Below are 22,499 nucleotides of genomic sequence, written 5' to 3'. Positions count from 1 at the left end.
CTCAGTGTAGGAGATTAGCTATATTTAAATTCTTGTTATGAGTAAGGATTTGCATGGGCTTTACACTTCTTAGAGGCTTTAGCATAAAATACATAGGTCTCTTCTGACTATGTTGTAGTAGTTTCTGATGCGACTGTATAGTAATCAGATGCGCAAAGGTTGAATTTATAGGGGTGATGGAAACCAATGCTTTGAAAATTGCTGTTGGCACACAATTCTGATCAGAGGGCCACAGCCTATTCCCTAGTATCAATCTGTTAACTTTCTTTTGTACATAAGTCAGGGAAGTTAAGCTATGAAACCCAGAAATGTGGGCAAAACATATTCTTTCCCCATACAAATACTTAAAAAATTGCGGTCTTCAGCAAAGAGTGTTCTCTGTAGAGATGGCTATTTATAATGTGACATGGGCTATGAAATAAGTGATAATAAAATTAAATCAGCTAAATAAATCATTTTCCTTATAAAGATGCATCATACTAAATATCACAGTCTGTTTTCAATGATAGGTTGATACTTAAAACCTCTTCCTCAACTAATGCACACATCTAGACTGTGTACTTCAGCTTTATTAAATTGCCATCGTTAGAGTTAGTTAAGATAACAAAGAAAACCAAAGATCCAAACATACATATAAACCTGTGACCTTTATTTGCTTTGAAATTATTGGTAATGAAACACTCCTGTGAAAATTGCTATACTGTGACCCTTCTACAAAAAAATCATTAAATTCTGCTGACTTTAATCCCGAGAATGAACTAAATTTAATCACAAACATTACTTATTTGGCTTGTCCACAGCAAGATTTGAAACACTGTTAGTACCATTCCAGTGAACTGCATTTCAACTTGGTTGTTGCAAAAAGGTGCTAACAGATTTCCACTAGCTAGTGTAGCTAAGTCTTGTCTGTGCTATAAAATGGCTTACAGAATTGTGGTCATAGATTAGGATTTGGACCACTCTTTCTTTAATGGATGTTGTAGGCTGGGCCAAACTGTACATTAATAGTAAAACATGTTTAGTCATGGTTGAGGAGAGGCATTGCAAGCTGAATTTAAGTGCTGATCTTTGGCTCTGTGACAGTACTGGGATGAGGTAACGTCAAATCAGCTACAGACTCTAAAAGTTCAACAAGTTCGTAAATGTACTGCTCTGATTTAGGATAAGTATTAAATGGTATCTAGTGAAGTTAGAGCTGTTAATCATAAGCAGATGTACATATCAAAATAAGCTTTGTATAATTGATAGATGTGTGTTTCCATTAGCTCAGGATTTAGGAAATGTTTCACCAAGTCCAAGTTCCTCTGGACTTGAGAGCCAGAAGGTCATCTCCAGATCTACCTCTGAAGTTCCCATCAGGCATTTTCCTCCAGAAGTGTCCCTGAGTCAAGTTGTCAGTAGGAATGGGCAGTTACTGCCATCTTTTTCCTTCTCTCGTAATTTGCATTGTTTAAATAGAAGATTCCAGTGTACTCATCTGAGTAGAGAACTCTTAGTTTTCTCTCATGGGTATGCTTCTGCAGTCAACACAGGGATGCTCTTACTGCACTGAAACACCACTTCCATCTTCCTGAGAGCCTTTCTTTAAAAGTAATTTTTAAAGTGACTGTGTTAAGCGAGTTGTTAGTCTAATTCTTTGTGGACATCTGTCCACATCAACACTGGCACCCTCATCAGCAATCTCAGTTGAAAGGCTGAGGAATGATTGACCAGAGAGGTTTCCTTCAGATATGTTGCCAGTGGCTATGTGGAGGAAGTTTGTAGTGCCATTATTTTTATGTCTTACCTGTTCAGTGGTTAAGATTTAATAAATAAAGAATAATGCATATTTCTTATAGGGCTTTTCATCAGTAGATCTCAAAAGTCCTTCATAATTTTTTAGTGTATTTATCCTTACAACACCCCTGTGAAGTAAGTATCCCCATTTTACAGATGGGGAACTGAAGCATAGAAAAGCTAAGTGATTTGCCTCAAGTCAAAGGAAGTCCATGACTGAACAATTAAATCAAGATTGGATTTTTTTTAGTATTTCACCAGAATTAACTTTCTTTTTAAATACTACAAACTTTTACACACTCTGGATTCAAGTCCAGAAACCTGGACACATCACTGATCTTAGACAAACAAGTTACCTCCTTTCCATGCACCACTTATGTCATCTAGACAGCAATACCAAGATTTTTAAATTAAAAAAAATAAATAAATAAAGGTGTCTCCAAAATCTCCATTTTATTTTTCAGATTTAAATTTTGAAAAAGTATTGCATACAAGAGGCTATGCAGACTAGTGGGCCTGTCTATATATGAAAAATACATGAAAATGCATTTTTAAAAGCATACAACATTATATTCTAAGCAATTAATCATCAGCTTCATTAACAGGAACAAAATATAGTATTAAAAATAAAATGTCAACATTCTTTCACTGTCTGAACAATTTTTCAGAATGGAAATAAAAAATAATTCATGTAAAGCACTCCCACTAGAGACAAAATATATGGTGGAAAATCATAATTGGGATCCTAATGATTAAGTGTCTTTCTATTAGATCCTCTGTTAATCAGAAATATGAAATTTAACCAACTTCTTGTGTGATTTGGTGCCTTACATTTATCTGAAAATATTGGAATCTTCTTGTAAGTGTGTAAATAGCAAGGTTATAGGCTTACAATGTTTGAGTGTAGGGCCCAATCTTGCGGTCCTAACTGAGGCAAAATTTCCATAGATGTAAGGATTGCATATCAGACCTTTATTTTGTAAATTTCATTTCTGTAAAATCCAAAGATATCTGCAATATGTTTCCCAAGATAAATCTTTCAGCACACAAGATTACCAGAATAGTAGAATAAGTGTTTGACATAGGTCACAAGATTTTTTTAAACTTAAGATTTATATGGTGCAGTGTCTTTCTGAGAATTGTATTCCTTTAAGTAAACCTATCCTAAGTTTTGAAAAGATTCAAAGTCTTGTGTATGCAAAATCTAGTTGCTTCTAACCCCATGATACAAGACGGTAATGTAGTGATAGTTCTAGTCAATAAGAAATAACCTCATTTTCTACAATTTGTTGAAAATACACACTTGTGTTTCAGGATAAACACAATTCTTTCCATCCCAGGATTTCAAGGCATATTACAAACACTAGTTAATTACTGTGAGCTTCACAAAACCCTCCTGCAATAGGTAGGGGAAACGTTTTTACCCACTATGGAAATATCACCACTAAGGTGGAATGTGATAACTGTTAGCACAAAGCAGCTCTACATGAGTCAAATATGGTGATGGATAGTGTAGCCTGTTGGAACAGGTAGAATTTAAATAGGCAAAATAATTATTGTAGTTGGAATTTGCCCAGACATTGAGTTAACATCTCTAGTCTAACAAAAAGCGCTGTGAGATCTTTAAAAGAATACAGTCAGTTTAAAAATCTCACTGGTGTCCGGATTTTTTTGTACCTGTTAAAAGTAATACTTAAACCTAGAGACAAAATTTACTTCAGTATTTTTTCAGTTTATTTACTTTGTCTTTGACAGCACTTTAGGTATAGTCAGTTTATGTGGTCTTGCACAGCAACAGGAGTGAGGGAGAGAAAACATTCAAAATAAGATAATTGGATTATAAACACCAAAAATTGGCAGGAGAAAAATTTCATACCCAAAGCCACTTTTAACTTTCTTTCAGAATTTGCTGCATTTCGAGTTACTCATTATTAGAAGGACACCATAGATGGTAGGCCCTCTGTTTTATGTTTCTCTTGAATGATGGTGTCTAGAGGAGCACAGTGCCCTTTAACACCCTAGACCATAGATTCAGTACTGATTCAAAGGGCAGAGTTCCACTTCAAGCACCCGTGTGACTTCTTGCTGCACCTAGATGTTGCTTGGAGAGCTTACCGAGCCACCTCCATGCTGAAGAGCTTGAGAGACCCAACATTTGCAGCACACGGTGGTGTGGCTACAGCCCAACACCACAGGCATGTTCTAAATGCCATACAACTAATAGTCCCAGCAACCCACACTTCACTGAGGGCTGGTTTTTACACCCCTGCCCCCCTAAAAAAACAACGTAGACCGGCACAGCTGTCTCTCTCTGAGAGACATAGCTATGTCAACTTAACCCCCATTGTAGGCAGTGCTAGCTCAGTTCCGTCGACATAGCTACTGCTTTTTGGGGAGGTGGGTTAACTATAGTGACAGGAGAACCCTTCCCATCACTGTAGTGGAGTGTCTATACTGATGCGCTACAGTGGCACAGCTGTAGTGTTTATATGGCTTGTCTACACTTGAAACACTACAGCATAGACGTTACCTATGCTGATGGGAGGGTTTCTTCCATCAGTGTACGTAATCCACCTTCCCTGAGAGGCAGTAGCTAGGTTGGCTTAACTGTGTCGGTCAGGGGTTTGGATTTTTCACACCCCTGAGTAAAACAGCTGAGTCAACATAACTTTATCATGTAGACTAGGCCTAAGCATAGACATATCCTGACAGAGATTGGATTTTGAATGTGACAGTCTTGGTTTTATTATATTTTTCAACACCAAACTGTTAAACTATCAGGTCTGTTCCTGAGTTAATGTACATACCTGGTTTTACCTAGTGTAGTCTTTATCTAAGTTGACTTTATCACTGTTAGCAGCTAATAGATGATCTTGAAACAGATATTTCACTTAGAGTACATCCACCAGAACGAAAAGAGTAAGGCAAGTCAACGGGAGAGTGTCTCCCATTGACTCAGTGCAGTGTAGACACTGCAGTAAGTCGACCTAAGCTATGTTGACTCCATCTATGTGAATAACATAGCTGGGGCTGCACAACTTAGGTCATCTTAACCCTGTAGTGTAGACCTGCCCTTACTGTGGTTACTTCTATCATAGAAACACCAGAAAGGAGTGAAGAGACCCTCATGGTTCCTGTTTATACAGTATGACTTTTGGGTCCAGCTAGAGTTTGTGATGCTGCTTTTATTCAAGTGAATTGATTGCCATCAAGCTTGATTTTAACTAACTTGACTGTAAATACTAGCCTAATGGCCCCTGGAACAACCATTTGTGGAGCATTTCGAATAAAGCTGTGTTTGTTAACTCAAGTTGAGGCAATCAGTTAAGTAGCGTTAAAACTGGACCACAAACTCTAGACATACTCTAATTCAGTGATACTCAGACTGAGACTGGCGAGCCGCAAATGGCTCTTTAATGAGTCTCTTTCAGCTCTTTGCAGTGCATGATATTACTGTGATTTAGTTATTAACCAATCAGGAGATTTTTAATATGTTAGCCAATTGTAGTTGATAAAATAATGCTTGGTCAGTCATTTTTCTCTGAGAATAAATATATGTGTGTATAAAAATAGTTAATGAAACAATGAATTCACACTACTGTGCCTCTTTTGGATAATGTTCACTAATTTGGCTCCTGAACCACTTAAGTCTGAGTACTACTGCTCTAATTCTTAGCTCAATACTGCTGAGCTCAAAGGGTTTCTTTATTGTGTTTCCTACCTAGTGTAAAGACTGTTTTAAAAGGATGTTGGATAGAAAAAGTGAAAAGCAGGACCCACATGTACTTTGAGATGCAATAGGAGGTGTTGACCTTATTTTCCTTTAATAGGCGTGGATTTGTTTTTTAATGGTTATATTTTCTTAATTAACATCAGTCTTTAATAATGGGAAATGGAGAACTTGCAGAGCCCATTAAACTTCTGTGAATTAAAAACAACTGTTTAATAGCCATAACTGCCAAATAAAAAGTTCTCTCTTCACCACTCATCGCGTGCTGCACATACAGCATGTGACCAGACACATGGTGTAGTGAAGAAATGCATGCAAGCCCTCCTGCCCGCACCAAAAAAAAAAAAAAAAAAAGTTAAAGCATATATTGAAATAACATTACAAGTTCAGCATATAAGCCTGTAAGGCATCTTAGGTGCAACGGGGGAAAAATCACTATGCACATTTATTCAGTCAATTTCTAACTGAAATCTATGTAATCATATTACTTACATAGCTTCCTAATTGACAGCTCTAGACTGGATCTTGTAAAATAGTATGCACAAAAATTAAAGTTATAGTTCAGGAATCAAAGAAGTGCCCTTATACAATATCTAAAGAATAGGCTTAATTTATTAAAAATTGTAAGTACCACTTACAGCAGATCACTGTGTCTGCTATTTGCATCTTTAAAAATACATCCCTGTTTTCCTAGTAGGTAGCTGCCCACTTTATATATACTACATTGAGCAACTTTAACTATAAGTGGTGCTGCTAGCATTGCCTATATGCAACTCCCATTCCTTGTGATGGGAGTTACATGTTAAAGGGCAAAGTAATCATGCAGTCATGATGAGTTCCAATTTTATTATCCAGGTATATGGTTTTGCAGTGCTACTTACTTCGATGTAATCCTATAACCTGCTAAACCCTCCCTGTGCAATTCTGGGCACCCTCCTCTCTCACTGAAGACAGTGGGAGTTGACAGGTGCCCAGCACCATACAGGACTGGACCCTGGCAAAGAATCTGAATGCTTGCATGTTTTTGTGGAAGACCTAATACAAATAAGAGAATGTACTAACCAACATAACATTTTTACCCCTTGTGTGATCTTAGGCCAAATCCCCAGCTGCAGACAATGAGTATGCAGTGTAAGTCAGGTGCATGAGGGGAGCAGTGTTCGCCTTTGCTCTCCCCAAATCCTGAGGCTTCTGAGTGCAGGGCCAGATACTTAGTATAAGTCAGAGCAGCCATATGTGGGCTGCTAACAGTCCCACAGGGCCAAACCCACAAGCAGTGCACTGCGATGCGACCGTACCATACAATCCAGTCTACAATATACTCAGACTCATTGTTAAGATGAAAACCTACTACTATCAGATAGTAATCTTGCATTTCTCAAGTCAAGTACTATCTGTTTTTTACAGGTGGTAAAGTAGAGGCACAGAGAAATTACTTGCCCAAAGTCACAGAACAAGTCAGTGGCTAGGCTAGGAATAGAATCCAGAATGCCTGTTTTGTGCTCTAACTACTGGACCATGCTCCCTCCCTTAAAATGGTGCTTTTGGTGAGTGGATGTTAGATTTTTTTTTTTCCAAGCAGTTTTTTCAATTCAGATTCATAATTACACACACCTTCGAATGGGCCATTTTCCACATGTATACTGTATGGAAACCAGCTGCTTTCATGGATTTTGTGGGGATGCTGGTTGATGTTTACTCTGGCATCTCAGAAGCAGGACAATTTGTGATAGTTGTCTGAAGGAAGTCATAGCTTTCACTGTCTCTCAACCAGAAACTTTCCCCTCTCTCTGACCCAAAGTGAGGATAATAGCCTACCTTCCTATTTATGTGTTCCTGACCCACCCTTCGCGTGGGAACCAGTGAGGGTGTATCTCTGCAGCCCCTAACTCCTGTATAAACTAAACTGTGTACAGTCCTCTACAATTCTCTGAGGCCTAGAATGAGCTTTGAGAGGGGACTGCAATCTGCATGAGCTTAATACGTGCATACATTTTAAAAGTAGAACAAAATCTTTTATTTAACTACACAGACGTATTTACTGCTTAGATTCTATTTTGTCATGCCCCTAATGAGATAGTTGATACATGGTATGGGGAAGTGAAGGGAAGCCAACTCAAATACAGAGGGCAAATGCAGAAACCAGGGAGAATCCAGCCTGACCAGGAAAATTAATTGGATTAAAAAAGGCAAAGCAGAAAATGATTAGAACCTATGGGAATGAGGGTCCAGGAAATAATTGAGATCAGCAATACTCGGCCTTGAAGATCAGGAGAGCCCTTATGGAATCAATGAAGTTACAGATGCTGTGTGTATTGTGTCATGAGTGTTTTTGAGAGTCATTTACGCCATGACACATCACAATTGGAGGAAGTTGCACTGTGATTGTTTTGTGGCTCCAGTTACCACAGTAGTCCATGGGAGCAGAGGCCACTTTGTCATCTCTGTAGTTTCTCAGTCCTGGGGCCAGCCAGCAGCTATTTCAATCTAGAAGAGCCTTTGGGCTCCTGTAAATTCCACTTGGCTGCAAGTCAGCTTCAAGGGCAATTCCAGCTGACAAGGGTCAGAACAGTGCAGAAGGGCTCTGACTATATTCTCAACCCCCCGTTTCACTCCTTATGCTGAAGGCTGTGAGGAAGATGAGCACAACATAGCTAGGCTCACTCTGTACATGCTGCAGATTTTCCCCCTATGTTTGGGGAATCCACAGGAGGCCACGTAAAACTGGCTTTACAGCTCCTTTGTGCCATCAGAGCAGTGCAAAGGGACTGCAGTCAGGTTGAGCATCTGGCCCAACATCCTTCCCTTCCATGCCACTGGAAGTGTGGCATTCCTTGTCTCTTATTGCTCCCTTCCACTTAGCTGCTAGGAAGAGAAAGAGAGAGAGTGTGAGTATGCGCTGCTAAAAGCCAAGGGAGGATTGCAGAGGTCTGTCAATGGCATAGTCTATAAACTTCTGCAGTAAACTAGCACAGATTCAAAAGGAAGCAAGGAATAATGCCTTTGAAGTTATGAAGAAAGTGACGGCAGTATTTAAAAAAATAAAGTTATGAAGTGCTGGACAGTGATTGAGAATGCAAGAGAGTTTTTTATGTTGAGTTTTACACCAGGTTTGATGTAATTTACAATTGGACCAGGAGAAGCTATAACAATCCCCCAAATTTCCTTAAGTCATAGTAGCAGTTGAATGACCCAGTAAGAGCATGGATAGGGCAAAAAAAGAGTTGCTGTAGATTGTGAGGGATATTGATTCACAAGGGGAAAGATGAAAGATTCCAAAAGCCACCAGGAACAACATGTACTTGTGAAAAGCAGAGGAGGACCTGCATACCTGAATTCACCTAACATAGGTAAGATTTAATAAAGGGTCACTGATCACTTAGTGAACTGGACACACAGAAAACAGCCAAGTTAATCAAGCCATTGTAAGGTATTTGACTTTGCTGAAATACAAATCGTTTCTTCTTACCACTAGTGATACTGCAAGAGGCACTTTCATACAGAAGGTAACACGTTTGTTATATCATTGCAAAGATTTTTGCTTTGTAAACCTGTAAAATTCTGAAACTTATTGAAGTTGATTTCAACCTGATAATGGAAATGCAAAGATCCAATTGAAGCATGATCTTACCCAAGGCCACAAAACACACTACACTATTTTTAAATGTAGTAATACCTTATTATGTGAAGACATCAAGACTTTATACAAAAGAGATGCAATGCCGTTCTTAATGAATGAAAATGAGCAAATCTTTGGTTTAAAGATAAAGCAGCAGTTATGACACTGTTGAACAAAATTACCAAATAGAAATGGGCCATAAATGGAAAGTGAATCAAGGTCAATAAAGAGTACATAAGGCATCTCATTTATAGATAGTCATCTTTGCTACACTCCTAAAGACCTCCAAATAATGCTTACAAAACTGCACACAATAAGCAAGGTGAAACAGCAGAGGACCAAAGTTCTTATTCGAGTTAAACTTCCCAGGATCAGAGGATAGGAGGGAAATACACTTCCCCAAACCAGAAGGATATAATGGACAGAATCAGAACCAGGAAAAAGCTGACTTCAGAAGGAAGAGGAGTACCATAAAGAGCAAGCAAACTCTTTGCTGCTCATGAAGCACAAGCCAAGACCTGGAGCAAAAAGCTAGAAAGTGATAGTTTTAGATGCCCAGTTTTCTCCTCCACCTTGAAGACAGGAGAAGAACAGTACATTGTATACTTGCCTCAAAATGGAGAAAATTGTTCCACAGACATAGTAAGGGTTGTCCTGGCAAAAGATGGAGGAATCATTATAAAAGCAATAGGAATTAAAATTTATCTTTTGCCACCAACGTAGTGAGGCTCTTCATTTGATGGGATGTTATTGGATGGTAATTAAACGCTCTAATCACCACATCCTAGGCTAGATTAGGGCTTTAATTTAAATACTTTTTTGATTTCTCCCTCTCCCCCCAGGTTCAAATATGGAAAAAAAAAGATCCACTCTAGTGCTTGCCCCATTACCTGAGGCACTGTGAGAATGAGTTGACCATATTGAGCCAATTCTGTCCTTGTAGCAGGAAATGAAATGAATTTCTAAGCAGTAAATCCCAGTGGGGCCTGCATTTAACTGGGCCTGCTTTTTGATTGCTGAGCTGTGTGTAAAATGTGCAGTCAGCATCTATACTTCCCCTTTGACTAGCAGTAGGAAGGGACTATGAAATGGCCCTGCCTGCTTTTCAAGTCCATGCTGGTATGTGTAGTCAACCAAACCCTATCCCCATCTTGGTATGTAGGCTCATTTGGTAGTCTTCATTCTTTTCTGCACGCTTATCCAACAGCTTAGAAGGTCCATGGGGAGAAAGAAGGCAAAAGGTACAAGTGTATGTTGTAAAATATGCAGGGTTTGTTTGTTTGTTTTTGAAGTCTCAAAAAGAGTGCAGAAAAATTGAAGAATACTTTTTCAATAAATCTGGCCCAAACTTCAGGTAACACAAATACTTAAATTTCTCAGACGCTTTTGTGAGTATTACACTAAGCCGGCAGAAGGCTGGTTATATTTTAATGTATAGTAGTTAACTGTATGACACTTAGTGTTCATGATAAATGCATGTTGCATGATAAATGCATGTATGATTGTTATACTTTTCGCATTCTTTAGGAAAGCACGTCAAGCTTTAAAGAGAAAAAGGTTGTACCGCCTTTCAGTATTTCAACTACACTGAACTTGTGCTCAAACAATATTTTCCTTGTTTCTCTGTTTTTACTGTATGTTTTCTGCCCTCAGATCTGGCCCATTTCCTGTTCCCTCGGAGCTACCTTTGGCTACGTGGCTGGCCTCATTATTGCACCTCTGTGGATATACTGGAATCGGAAGCAGCTTACATACAAAAGCAGATAACGGGGGCAGAGAGAGAAGGTATTTCTTTGTGCAGATCCCACACAGACTGGGGAGAAAGTTTTATGTGATCACAGCAAGAGACCATTGAAATATTTTCAGTGTGGTTCTGGGCCAAGCATCTCCACTTAGGGCATTATTTATATGCTATTGTTGCCAGCTCTATGCTTTTTAACCCCTGAGAGATTGTATCTTCCAGTCCAAATAAAGTATTTGTAAAAGATGGTGGCTTCTTACCAGAGCTTTGTTGATTTGCTTGGTTTTGTTCCTCTGAATTTCACTGATTTCAGAGGTTAGATTCCTAAGTTTAGCTTACAGACTTCTATGATCTAACACAAGTTCTGTGTACTTATGAACTGTATCATTTACGTTTGATAGAAATTCACAGCAGGCTTGGCCATTGTCAAATGTCTCTCACGTGATCAAACAGCAATTTATGCATCTTGATCCTATTCTTTTTTTCACTGTGTGTTTCTTTGGAGTTAAAATGGCTATTATAGCTTCATCAAAAACAGTCTTCAGTCCTTTCTGTGTTAAAGCTGAACACTCCACATAGCAGCAGGCTCCTATCTGTCAAAAAAAAAAAAAAAAAAAAAAAAAAAAAAAGGATGAATTTAATAGCTACATAGGTATATATTCAGATCTAGTCATTAGCTCTTGAGGTTTTTTTGTTTTTATAAATACCCCAAAGTCTTGTTTGACCTAGAAAATCATCCCAATATGTTCCATGTCCTGTAAAGCAAATTATTCCTTCTCTTTGTCTTTTGATGATAGTTTTGGAATTCATTTCTTTAGGTTCTGCTTCTGAAGAAAGCATGTTACAGGCAGCTTGGTTTGGGTTGACTATACAGTCCTAAACGCTTCAGCTAAAGAACAGGAAGAAAAAAAAATTGTTGCCAACTTGTAGATTCGTTTCTGAAAATGGGCTATAAATAAAAATCTAGCATCTTCCTGACATTTAAAAAAAAAAAGTGTGTTTTGTAATGATTAACGGCCTATAGGTACAACCCTCATTTTAATTAATTATCTGACTCAATCATTATTGACTTCTGTACTGAAAATATTTACACTGTTATTACAAGGGAGACATCTAAGTGAGTCTGCTTCTTAGCAGCAGTTTTATAAAAAGCTGGTTATCTAGACTGGTAAAGTAAGTATGAAAATCACACATAAGGAGAAAAAATGCAATCACAAATAAGTTGGGTAGGAGCAGGTTTATTTCCCCCCAAGTTTCTGATTTACCTCTTTTGCTAACTTCTGTCCCTGCTCCATAGATACAGGCTTCTCCTTCAGATCATTCAATCTTGCTAAAGTTTTTGGATCATCACGAAGATCAATCTAGTAGGAAAGATGGTAATAATATTGCATGATTACACACGTCAAATAGAAATCATTGAGCCATATGTTCTCAGGCCTGATCCAAAAACCACATGAAGATGTAGATCAGGTCCCCAATACCCAAGTATCCAAAGGAAGGGTAGGTAGGTTATTTATTCTCAGCTCTTTTTCCTTAACTTCAGTGTGACACTCCAGAATCAGCAGTGAACACAGGAGGGCAGGATTAATCCAATACACATTGGGGAAATTTGAGCTGCTTCTGCTTAGACCACAATCCATGGGACTAGAACCTGGGACCGTGGACCGTAGGTCATCTGACAGTCCCATGTTGCTACTGAGAGGCCATGCAGTGCCACATCCAAGGAGCACAATGGAGATTAGGCACCTCAGGAAGTACTGCTCACAGGGTCCAGAACGACAGCACCCTGTGGCCTTCTGATTGGCTCCTGCTCAATATTTAACCCTGGAGGGTGCCCCAGGAAGTTGTCTAGGCAATCATGCAGACTTCTGGCATGCTGTGACTCCAGACCTCACTTTGTTTTCTGATCTCTGGCCTCCAACCCCAGCCTGACTCTGAGCCTGACTCTTGCCTGTTGATACCAGGTCTAGTGACTACTCCGATCCTTGCTCTCTAACTACTGCCTCATGGCCATCCTTGACAGGTGGACACCAGCCCAGCCATGACTGCTACGCCAGACTGCCTACACCCTGCTTCCCTATAAATCCAGTGCCCGTTGAAATCAAGAGAAGTCTCTCCATTAGTTTCAATGGCTACTGGTAGGACTGGTAGTTGTGGCACAGGCTTATGCTACTAATGTGGGGCCCAATCCTGCAGTGCATTCTGGGACTAGTAATCCTATTGATTTCAGTGAGTTTCCTGGAAGAGTAATGCTTGTAAACCCAGACCCTTGCTCAACAACCTCAACTGCTTGTGAAACATGATGCATTTTGTTTTAACAGAATGAAGGTAACTCTGGAGTTGTGACACATTTTTTGGCCAAAAAACTTTTCACTGAAAAATGCAGATCCAGGTTGATGGAAACATTTTGCAAATTCATGGGGAATTCACCATATTGATTTAGTTTGGGAGGGGGGAAAAAAAACCTAAAAATATTCTCATAAATTTGAAACCTTTTGTTTTGACATTTTGTAAATCAGGTGTATACAGTCTAAACAAATTTTGTTTTGAAATTTACTTGATTTATTTTTTAAAAGATTTTTAAAATGTCATACTAAACATTTTGCATGACCTTGAAACAATAATTTTCTTTGACTCTTCAGTTCTCCAAAAATTTAGAAAAAAATTCATTTTAGGTCTACCCAAAATGTAGTTTTAATTTTTTCAGTATGGCCAACAAACTGAAAAATCAGTTATTCATACAAGAGTACTTAGAACACAAGAGACCCTGTTTTCCTACTATTGGATGTGAGCAGGATCATGTCTACACTACAATCATTACAGCAGCATAGTATAGATTCTTCCTACATCAACAGAAGGGGTTTTTCCATTGATGTAATTAATCCACCTCTCTGAAAGGCAGTACCTAGGTCAGTGGAAGAATCTTTCCATTGAACTTACCTGCATCTACACTGGGGGTTAGGTTGCCTAATAAGAGGGAAGGACTGAAAGAAAATAGCATAATGCCACTATATAAATCTACAACCACACCTTGAATACTGGGTGCAGTTCTGGTCGTCACCATCTCAAAAAAGATATACAGTACTAGAACTGGAAAAATGACAGAAGGACAACACAACTGATTCAGGGTACAGAACATCTTCCATATGCAGAGAAGTTAAATACTAAGACTGTTCAGTTTGGAAAAGAGACAACTAAGGGGGGATACGATAGAGGTCTATAAAATCATGAATGGTGTGGAGAAAAAAAAGTGAATAGAAAAGTGTTATTTATTCCTTCACATAATACAAAAACCAGGAGTCACCCTATAAAATTAACAGGCAGCAGGTTTAAACTAACAAAACTACTAACTGAATTACTACTTCACACAATGCACAGTCAACCTGTGGAACTCATTACCAGGGGATGTGGTGAAGGCCAAAAGTATAACTGGGTTCAGAAAAGAATTACCGTATATACTCAATCATAAGCCGATTCGTTTATAAGCCGGCACCCCCTTCGCTCCCAGATGGATAAGTAAAAATGGAAAAATTTTATAACCCATTCATAAGCCGACCCTATAATTCAAGGGTCAGCAAACTTTGGCTCCCAGGCCATCAGGATAAGCCACTGGTGGGCCGAGACCATTTGTTTACCTCGAGCGTCCGCAGGCATGTAGGTAAAGCTAAGTAAACAAAGTGTCCCGGTGCTCCAGCCTCTTACCCTGATGGGCTGGGACAGCAACTGGTGGGGAATTTCTTTTTGCGGGGGGAGAAGCTGGGAATCAGGGGACTAACCCCTGTGCCCACCCCCCCTGTCATAAACAGATAGCTAAGGGTTAATGTCTCTTTCACCTGAAGCACCTGACCAGAGGACCAATCAGGAAACCGGATTTTTTCAACTTTGGGTGGAGGGAAGTTTGTGTCTGAGTCTTTGTTTTCTGGCTGCCTGCTTTCTCTGAGCTTTGGAGAAGTAGTTTCTACTTTCTAGTCTTCTATTTCTAAGTGTATGGACAAAGAGATCAGATAGTAAGTTATATGGTTTCTTTTCTTTGGTATTTGCATGAATATAAGTGCTGGAGTGCTTTGATTTGTATTCTTTTTGAATAAGGCTGTTTATTCAATATTCTTTTAAGCAATCGACCCTGTGTTTTGTCACCTTAATACAGAGAGACCATTTGTATGTATTTTCTTTCTTTTTATATAAAGCTTTCTTTTAAGACCTGTTGAAGTTTTCTTTACTGGGAAATTTCAGGAAAATTGAGTCTGTACTCACCAGGGAATTGGTGGGAGGAAGAAATCAGGGGGGGAGATCTGTGTGTGTTGGATTTGCTAGCCTGATTTTGCATTCCCTCTGGGTGAAGAGGAAAGTACTTTTTGTTTCCAGGACTGGGAACAGAGAGGGGGAGTCACTCTGTGTAGTTTCACAGAGCTTGTGTCTGTGTATCTCTCCAGGAGCACCTGGAGGGGGGAAGGGAAAAAGGATTATTTCCCTTTGTTGTGAGACTCAAGGGATTTGGGTCTTGGGGTCCCCAGGGAAGGCTTTTCAGGGGGACCAGAGTGCCCCAAAACACTCTAATTTTTTGGGTGGTGGCAGCAAGTACCAGGTCCAAGCTGGTAGCTAAGCTTGGAGGTTTTCATGCTAACCCCCATATTTTGGACGCTAAGGTCCAAATCTGGGACTAAGGTTATGATACCCCCACATGACCTCATCTCTAGCCCAGGACCCCCACACTCTTCCCATCCCATCCCTTCCCACCTTATCTGGGGAGGGCCAGGGGAGGATGTCTCTGACTTGGCTGGAGCTGCTCCGGCAGGCTGGGCAGCGCGGCTGCAGCCTATTCTGGCATGTCAGACCAGGCAGCACGGCCACACCACAGGCCGGGCCGGGCAGCACAGCTGCAGCGTGCTCCAGCGGGCTGGGTGGCGCGGCCACAGCCTTCTCTGGGGGGCGGGGCCGAACAGCATGGCTGCAGCCTGCCAGCCCCGGAGCTGCAGCTGCTTTGGAGGCTGGGGGGAGACCAGCGTGGTCTGGCCTCTTCCCTTCTGTCTCTGCTGCCTCTCCTTGCTCCCTCTGTTGGGGGGAGGGGCTGTGTCCCACCTCTCCTTCTCTATACCCATTCATAAGCCAACCCCCGTCTCTGATGCTTCCCTTTTTTACTAAAAAAATCTGGCTTATGAATGAGTATATATGATAGATAAGTTCATGGAGGGATAGGTCCATCAGTGGCTATTAGCCAAGACCATCAGGGACGCAACCTGATGCTATGGGTATCCCCAAACTTCTGACTGCCAGAAGCTGGAACTGGACAATGGGATGAATCGCTCAATATCTGCCCTGTGCTGTTCATTCATTCTGGAGCATCTGAGACCAGCCACTGTCAAAAGACAGGATACTGGGCTAGGAAGACCATTGGTCAAACTGGGTCAGACCATTCTCATGTACGTATGTCCTAACTACAGTGCTCAGGGCGTGAAATATTTCACAGCCCTGAGTAACGTAGCTAGGTGTAGGCTAGGTCTAACTCTTCCAGTTGAAGTCAGAGAAAGGGAGTTATTTGGATCCTGCTGCAGAGGCCTTACGCCCAAAGAAAGCACACACGTTAGATGATCTGGATTATTTTAATAAAACAAGCAAAATAAAACCAGACATACCTGGGTTCCTACCAATAAAAAGGGTACATTAGGTGCATATTCCTTTAACTCTGGTACCCACTCCTCCTTCACATTTTGAAATGAGGCTGGATTTACCACTGAGAAGCAGATAAGGAAGACATCTGTCATAGGATAAGATAAAGGTCTCAGACGATCGTAGTCTTCCTGAGGAAGAAAAATGTTGTTATCAGCAATCCTGAACTGAAACTCATATTTTGTTCATTGTAACAGTTACATTCAGGGACTGTGCTCAAATATCTCAAATCGAAAACTCATTTAAACAGACTCAGTTTACTTGGCTGTTTTAAAGTGGTACCCCCAGTCAATTACCATGGCTGTTAGATTAAAATCCACACACAGGACGTAAACGTATATATGAATGCCCGTGAAAACCCTGGCAATGTTGCTACCAGTAGTTACACTGTTATCTATGCAATATGGTATTTATGGAAAGCTAAAAACTTCTTTAAAGCCTCATTTTAAACATTCTTTGCATATCCGCAACCTACGAGCTAGCTTTTACCCTGGCATGCTGAGGGGAAATAAGCAGACATGTCCTGATTCCACAACCATTCTGCCTGTACAAAGCAAAGTGGGTGAGGCAAATCAGAGAAATCCATAGTGCTGCTTCTGACTATCCACCTAACCAAGAAACCACTCTCTCTTGGATCTCAGGTGTGAATGGTACCTGAGCCCTCTCCTAGCATTTTAAAGTGGCAGCAGGAAATTGTGTCCTATTACTGATGATCCTGTCCTGGGGGACAGAGTGGGATCAGAGCTCCTTTATCCACACTCTCCTTTAGCCCAGTGCACTCAGTAAACACCATGGATGATTTGGCATTAAAGAGTACTGACATTTTCTAAAGGAAAAGACCACCCAAAAGACACTGATGTTCCTTTGGAGGAATTCTCAATGTGGATGGACAAATCACTCAGGTGTTAGTTTTTTAGAGCCACAGCATCAAAGCAACTTGGCCAAATTGGGAAGGTGCACAGGCACACTAGACTTTTTCTGCTGGATGGCACTGAAAAGAGCAGGCTATGCTGGTGCCATTCCTATTTGAGAGAGTTTAATGCAGGGTCGGCAACCTTTCAGAAGTGGTGTGCCGAGTCTTCATTTATTCACTCTAATTTAAGGTTTCGCGTACTGGCAATACATTTTAATGTTTTTAGAAGGTCTCTCTCTATAAGTCTATGTTATATAAATAAACAATTGTTGTATTTAAAGTAAATAAGGTTTTTAAAATATTTAAGAAGCTTCATTTAAAATAAAATGCCAATCTTATCAGTTTAGTGTGATCCTTTTCCTTGCTGAGTTTTCCAATGTGTGCCACAGCAGGAGTGGCTGAGGTCAGGAGCAGAGCCCCCAGCTGGCTGCCAGTACCCGAGGCCAGCAGTGGGCTGAGTGGGCTGGAAGTCTGGATATTGGCTGGCAGGGGGGCTGGTGGCCGGAGCCCCAGACTGGCAGCGGGCTGAGCCTCTCAGCCTGCCACTGGCCCTGCTCAGTCCACTGCTGGTCTGGGGTTCCGGCAGGGGTAGAAGTAACTTAAATTTCTTACAGGGACTGTCCTATTACAACCTCCCTCTGGGGGGAGGAGCTTAGGGGCTGGGATGTGTGTGAGGGAGCACTCAGAGCAAGGGGTTGGGGTGCGGGGGGATCAGGGCAGAGGGTAGGGATGTGGATGGTGCAGGAGTCAGGGCTGGGAGCATGGGGAGTGTAGGAGTCAGGGTTGGGTGGCGTGAGGGGTTCAGGGCAGGAGGTTGGGGGGTATAGGGGGAAGTCCCGGGGGTATGGGGACTTGGGGCTGGCCTGGGACAGTCCTGGTTGCGGCTGGGTTATCTGGATGGTGGATGGGTCCCTGCCTCATGCTGTTCCTGTTTCTGCCAAGGGAGCTGTGGCCAACTGTGTGGGGGCACTGCATCTGCAGGCAAATGGGACGCTGCGGCAGAAGACCAGGGGAACGGCCAATGGATGAGGGGCACGTCCGGGTCTTTGGCGGCGGGTCCCTCACTGAGGGAAGGACCAGCTGCCGAAGACTGAAGCAGCGGTGGTAGAGCTGCCACAGATCGCGATTGCAATCATGGCTTTTTTTTTTTTTAAATTTTCCTGCTCTGAGCGGCAAAAACGCTGGAGCTGGCCCTACAGGAGACCCTCTGGCCTGCCACTCCCCTCCCCCAGGGGCTGCAGGGATGGCCCATGCCTGCAGGGCCCTGGTGTCCAGCCACAGTGGCGAGAGAGGGGCAGCAGGACAGGCTGGGACGTAGACACCTCCACCGCGCCTCCCGCCGGCCCCTTTCACTTGCCTGACTGCCTGCTGCTTCGGCTGCCTGCGCCAGCCTGCAGGAGAGTTCCAACAGCCAGCAGCCCCCCAGCTGGGAGTACGCCACGCGCTGCGCCCCAGCATCGGCCAGCTCTGGGCTCCAGCTGGGTTTCGGTTCCGGCTGCTGGCCCCTTGCCAGCCGGAGTCTCAGCCGCCGGCCTGCTCAGCCCACTGCCAGCCTGCTGTTCCATTCACCCTGGCTGGCGGCTGGGACCTCGGCATGCCATTAAAAATTGGCTTGCCTGCCACCATTGGCACGCGTGCCGTAGGTTGCTGACCCCTGGTTTAATGTATATTACTAGCCTCAGAGCCTTTGCACTGAGGACTGGCATTATGCCCACATTGCACAAGGAAGGATTTTGGTCCCCTCTCCCCTACAATGAGCACCAAGACAGGGCTAACCACAGTCTGCTGCAAGCTTCTTGATACAAATTCCCATATGAACTACATCCCACAAATATTAGACCTGTTTATTCATTAAATAAAAAGAGCCCGATGTAATTCAACATTACCTACACTCTGGGAAATTCAGCTATAGATTTTCCCTGGCAACCGTAACTGCCAGATTGTACATATTTACTTGTAAATGAAAAACTTAATTAGCAAATAGTTACAACTGAAAGCGTGTCAGTGCGGTGCCAGAGAATGTGTGAATTTCCACAGAATAGTTCTACCAACCCTGTCTCCCTCAGAAGTCTGGAAATGAACAGCTAAGGCAAGGCGGGCAAATTATGGCCCACGGGATTGCCACCCCTGGGGCGCCGTGAGACTAAGGCAGGCTCTCTGTGTGCTCTGGCCCCGCGTCGCTCCTGGAAGCAGCCAGCACCACGTCCCTGCAGAAGGGGAGGCAGAGGGCTCTGTGCACTGCCCTCCCCTGTGGGTACCTCCACCAAAGCTCCCATTGGCTGGGAACGGAAGCTGCTCAAGGCAATGAGAGCTGCTCAAGGTAAGCGGTGCAAGGCTGGAGCCGACACCCCGAACCTCTCCTATGCCCCTGGTTGGTGGGCCAGTGCAGCCCTGGGATACCAGTCGCCCATTCCTGCTGTACCACTACTGATATAAAATACTAATAAATTATAATAATTAATTAATTGAGTTGCCATGCTTTCTGATCACTTGAAACAGAATTAAGTCAAGGTTGTTTGTTTTGGTTTTTTGATGGATTGTGTGCATTAAATGCATATATACGCACGTGCATTTTCAAGTCAGGACTTTCTGTGAGCATGCCAATCCCCCCACTGTGTACACAACTGCAATAAATGAATGTGCAATAGAAAACATGCACGTGTACAAAAATAGATGCAGATCTCAGGCCACAGTCTATGCCCCAAATGTTTGAAATTACTAGGAAGAGAGAATAAAAAGGCACTGTTACCATGAATTATGTAAAACCTCCTTCAGTTTCTGATAGAGCCCACTTTAAACAGAATGCCCTGATACACTTTCCACCCTCCCCTCCTTACACATGAAAGGTGTATAAGGGATATTTCTCTCCCCTCTTGATGTTTGTTTATAAGGGCAGAAGAGAAATTAACTCCCACTATTTCCATGCATGTAAGCTGACTATGCCCAAAATGTTGCCAAATGTAGAGATGAAACAAAATGAAAATACAGAGACTATTCTTCCTAATACACTTCTTTCCGTTCTAGTAATTTACTTGTAACTTTAGTAGGTACAAAATTTGGAGGGAGAAATGTAACTGAAGTTCATGGCCCTTTTTACAATCTCCCATCTCCTTATAAGCATACATTTTACCTCTACTACTGTATGCAGCCAGAGCCTATTCAGGGAAGCAACCACATTTACTGGGTGGAGATCAAAATCCTAAAAAGAAACTTCACAACTACAAATTAGTCTGGTCCCTGGAGTGTAGGATCTTCAAGCTAGTACAGAAGAAAATGAGCTAAGCAGGTTAGTCAGTCATTCTCAGATTCAGGACTACTGAAAACCTGTAAAAAAATTTTTTTTTAAAAATTACAAATCAATCACCATCTGTCAGCGAGAAGTCACTTTACTCAGGCTCAACATAACATTAACACATGAGAATGTGTCTTAAACAAAGAGTAATAAAATATTTCATTAGCTGTTAGCATGATACACACTATCACTCAAAAAAAAATTTAAATTAGTTCAATGACCTTAAAATGCCTCTCAATCAGTCTAAATTCTAGAGATCTACTTCCAGACAACGAACACTAATTATTTCCCAGTTGCAAAGTTGTCTTACATTTGCACACTTTATGGGAAAACTTGCAGTGTGCATGAAAGTTTAGACTAACTTTTTTTTTTATCTTAGACAATATTCCTTTTACAGTTAGATACATCTTGGTACCTGGCATTCCATCTGAAAAAGCTGGCTAGCAGTTGTTTTAGAAATGAGCACTACTACTGTTCCTTTGGTGCCTATGTGGACAAACTTCTCCTTCCTGCTCTTTGCATCTATTTATATAACTTTGTACTCTGCTTCTTCTACAACAGCGAGGCCTACGTGTCTCAATCCATCCTGTATAATTAAGGTGTTAAACTAAAGACAAATACCATTTGTTTGGATATTTTATGCATCACAATCAAATTGCCTGCTAAAGTACATAGTATCAGCTCCATTGACTTCAATGGAGTACTGCCCACATACAGCAGCAGGGAACTTGAGTCTATTTATACACACACCATATTCCACTTGAAACAGTCATAATGTTGTCATGTCTCTCAGAGCCCTGTCTATGCTATGGAAATTCTTCAAAAATAACCCACTTTTGCTAACACTGGTTCAGCTCCACCAGTATTAGCAACATGGGTAGCCCAAATGTAAACAGATGGCCAGCTGCTTCCACCAGTTTCAACACCATGTCAATTAGACCAGCTCTAAGCAAGGTAAGATGACATGGTGCTTAAAATGTTGTCAGCAGCCAGGTTCCCATCTACACTATGATCCCCAACATGGCTAGCACCGACTGAGCTAAACCCAAGTTAGCAACGGTGAGATATCTGGAAAAAAAAAATCCTGCATTCGGGCCTAAATAATGGCTGAATTCCATGGGATCAGCTAGAAATACTGTCAGTCTAAACACTGACCATTTGAGAAACATGAAAAACAATCAGTGTGCCAAAGTATACTTTTATTATTTGAATTCGTCAGTGTACAGGAGAGAAATTAACTATATTCCAAAATTAAGTGCAATGGCAAAATTTAACTATACTAGTCAGAAGTCAACCTAAATTCCAGTTTGAGTACATGCACTCACACTATCTCAATTAAACTTTCATTCTAATATGGAGGAGGCAGTGGGTAGACTCAGGCATTAAAAACATTTGAAGAATTTGACTGGAATATTTTAAGAACCAAAAGATAGGAGGAGGAGGTAGGTGACTAAGTACCAACATGGTGCAATACAATTGCCTAACATTCAAAGTGGAGAGAGTTGTATTATGAGCTTTTTAAAAAATAAAAAAAAACCTATTTGTCATCTGCCAAAGCAGCCAAATACAAATGGAGAAACAGGATAGGAAAATAATAATAATTATTATTTTACTTAAGCCAATACCATTGCATCCTATTTGTGTAATGTCTGCAAAGTGCTTTCAATGCCTCTAGTGGAAGACATTTGATTAGTACAAAGTATTTTATGTTGTTAATTGCAGTAAGACACTGGCTATCACTTGCTGGGTGTCACTCTGGTA

At 41.4% G+C, this 22,499-nt stretch overlaps 2 protein-coding genes across 5 annotated transcripts in view; one reads left to right on the top strand and one right to left on the bottom strand.

Annotated features, from left to right (window-relative positions):
• The window catches only part of PIGF (phosphatidylinositol glycan anchor biosynthesis class F), a 59,368-nt gene extending 47,273 nt beyond the window's left edge, over positions 1-12,095 (top strand). The window contains exons 6-7 of one of the 3 annotated variants that reach the window (XM_030557694.1): positions 10,779-10,910; positions 11,685-12,095. In XM_030557694.1, the coding sequence (XP_030413554.1) occupies positions 10,779-10,892 (114 nt within the window). In that variant the 3' untranslated portion in view covers positions 10,893-10,910; positions 11,685-12,095. Of the gene's footprint in view, positions 1-10,778; positions 11,114-11,684 lie in introns of those variants that run through there. The other 2 variants (XM_030557693.1, XM_030557695.1) reach the window with 2 other exon arrangements.
• RHOQ (ras homolog family member Q) overlaps positions 7,060-22,499 on the bottom strand; it is a 36,099-nt gene continuing 20,659 nt past the window's right edge. Inside the window, exons 3-6 of one of the 2 annotated variants that reach the window (XM_030557696.1) lie at positions 16,500-16,664; positions 12,132-12,227; positions 11,127-11,459; positions 7,060-9,779 (exon numbers count right to left, since the gene is read on the bottom strand). In XM_030557696.1, the coding sequence (XP_030413556.1) occupies positions 11,304-11,459; positions 12,132-12,227; positions 16,500-16,664 (417 nt within the window). In that variant the 3' untranslated portion in view covers positions 7,060-9,779; positions 11,127-11,303. The remainder of the gene's footprint in view (positions 9,780-11,126; positions 11,460-12,131; positions 12,228-16,499; positions 16,665-22,499) is intronic. The other variant, XM_030557698.1, reaches the window with a different exon arrangement.

This window comes from Gopherus evgoodei, chromosome 3 (genome assembly GCF_007399415.2).
Source record: "Gopherus evgoodei ecotype Sinaloan lineage chromosome 3, rGopEvg1_v1.p, whole genome shotgun sequence".
Lineage (NCBI taxonomy): Eukaryota > Metazoa > Chordata > Testudines > Testudinidae > Gopherus > Gopherus evgoodei.
This window is presented reverse-complemented; position numbering and strand designations above follow the sequence as displayed.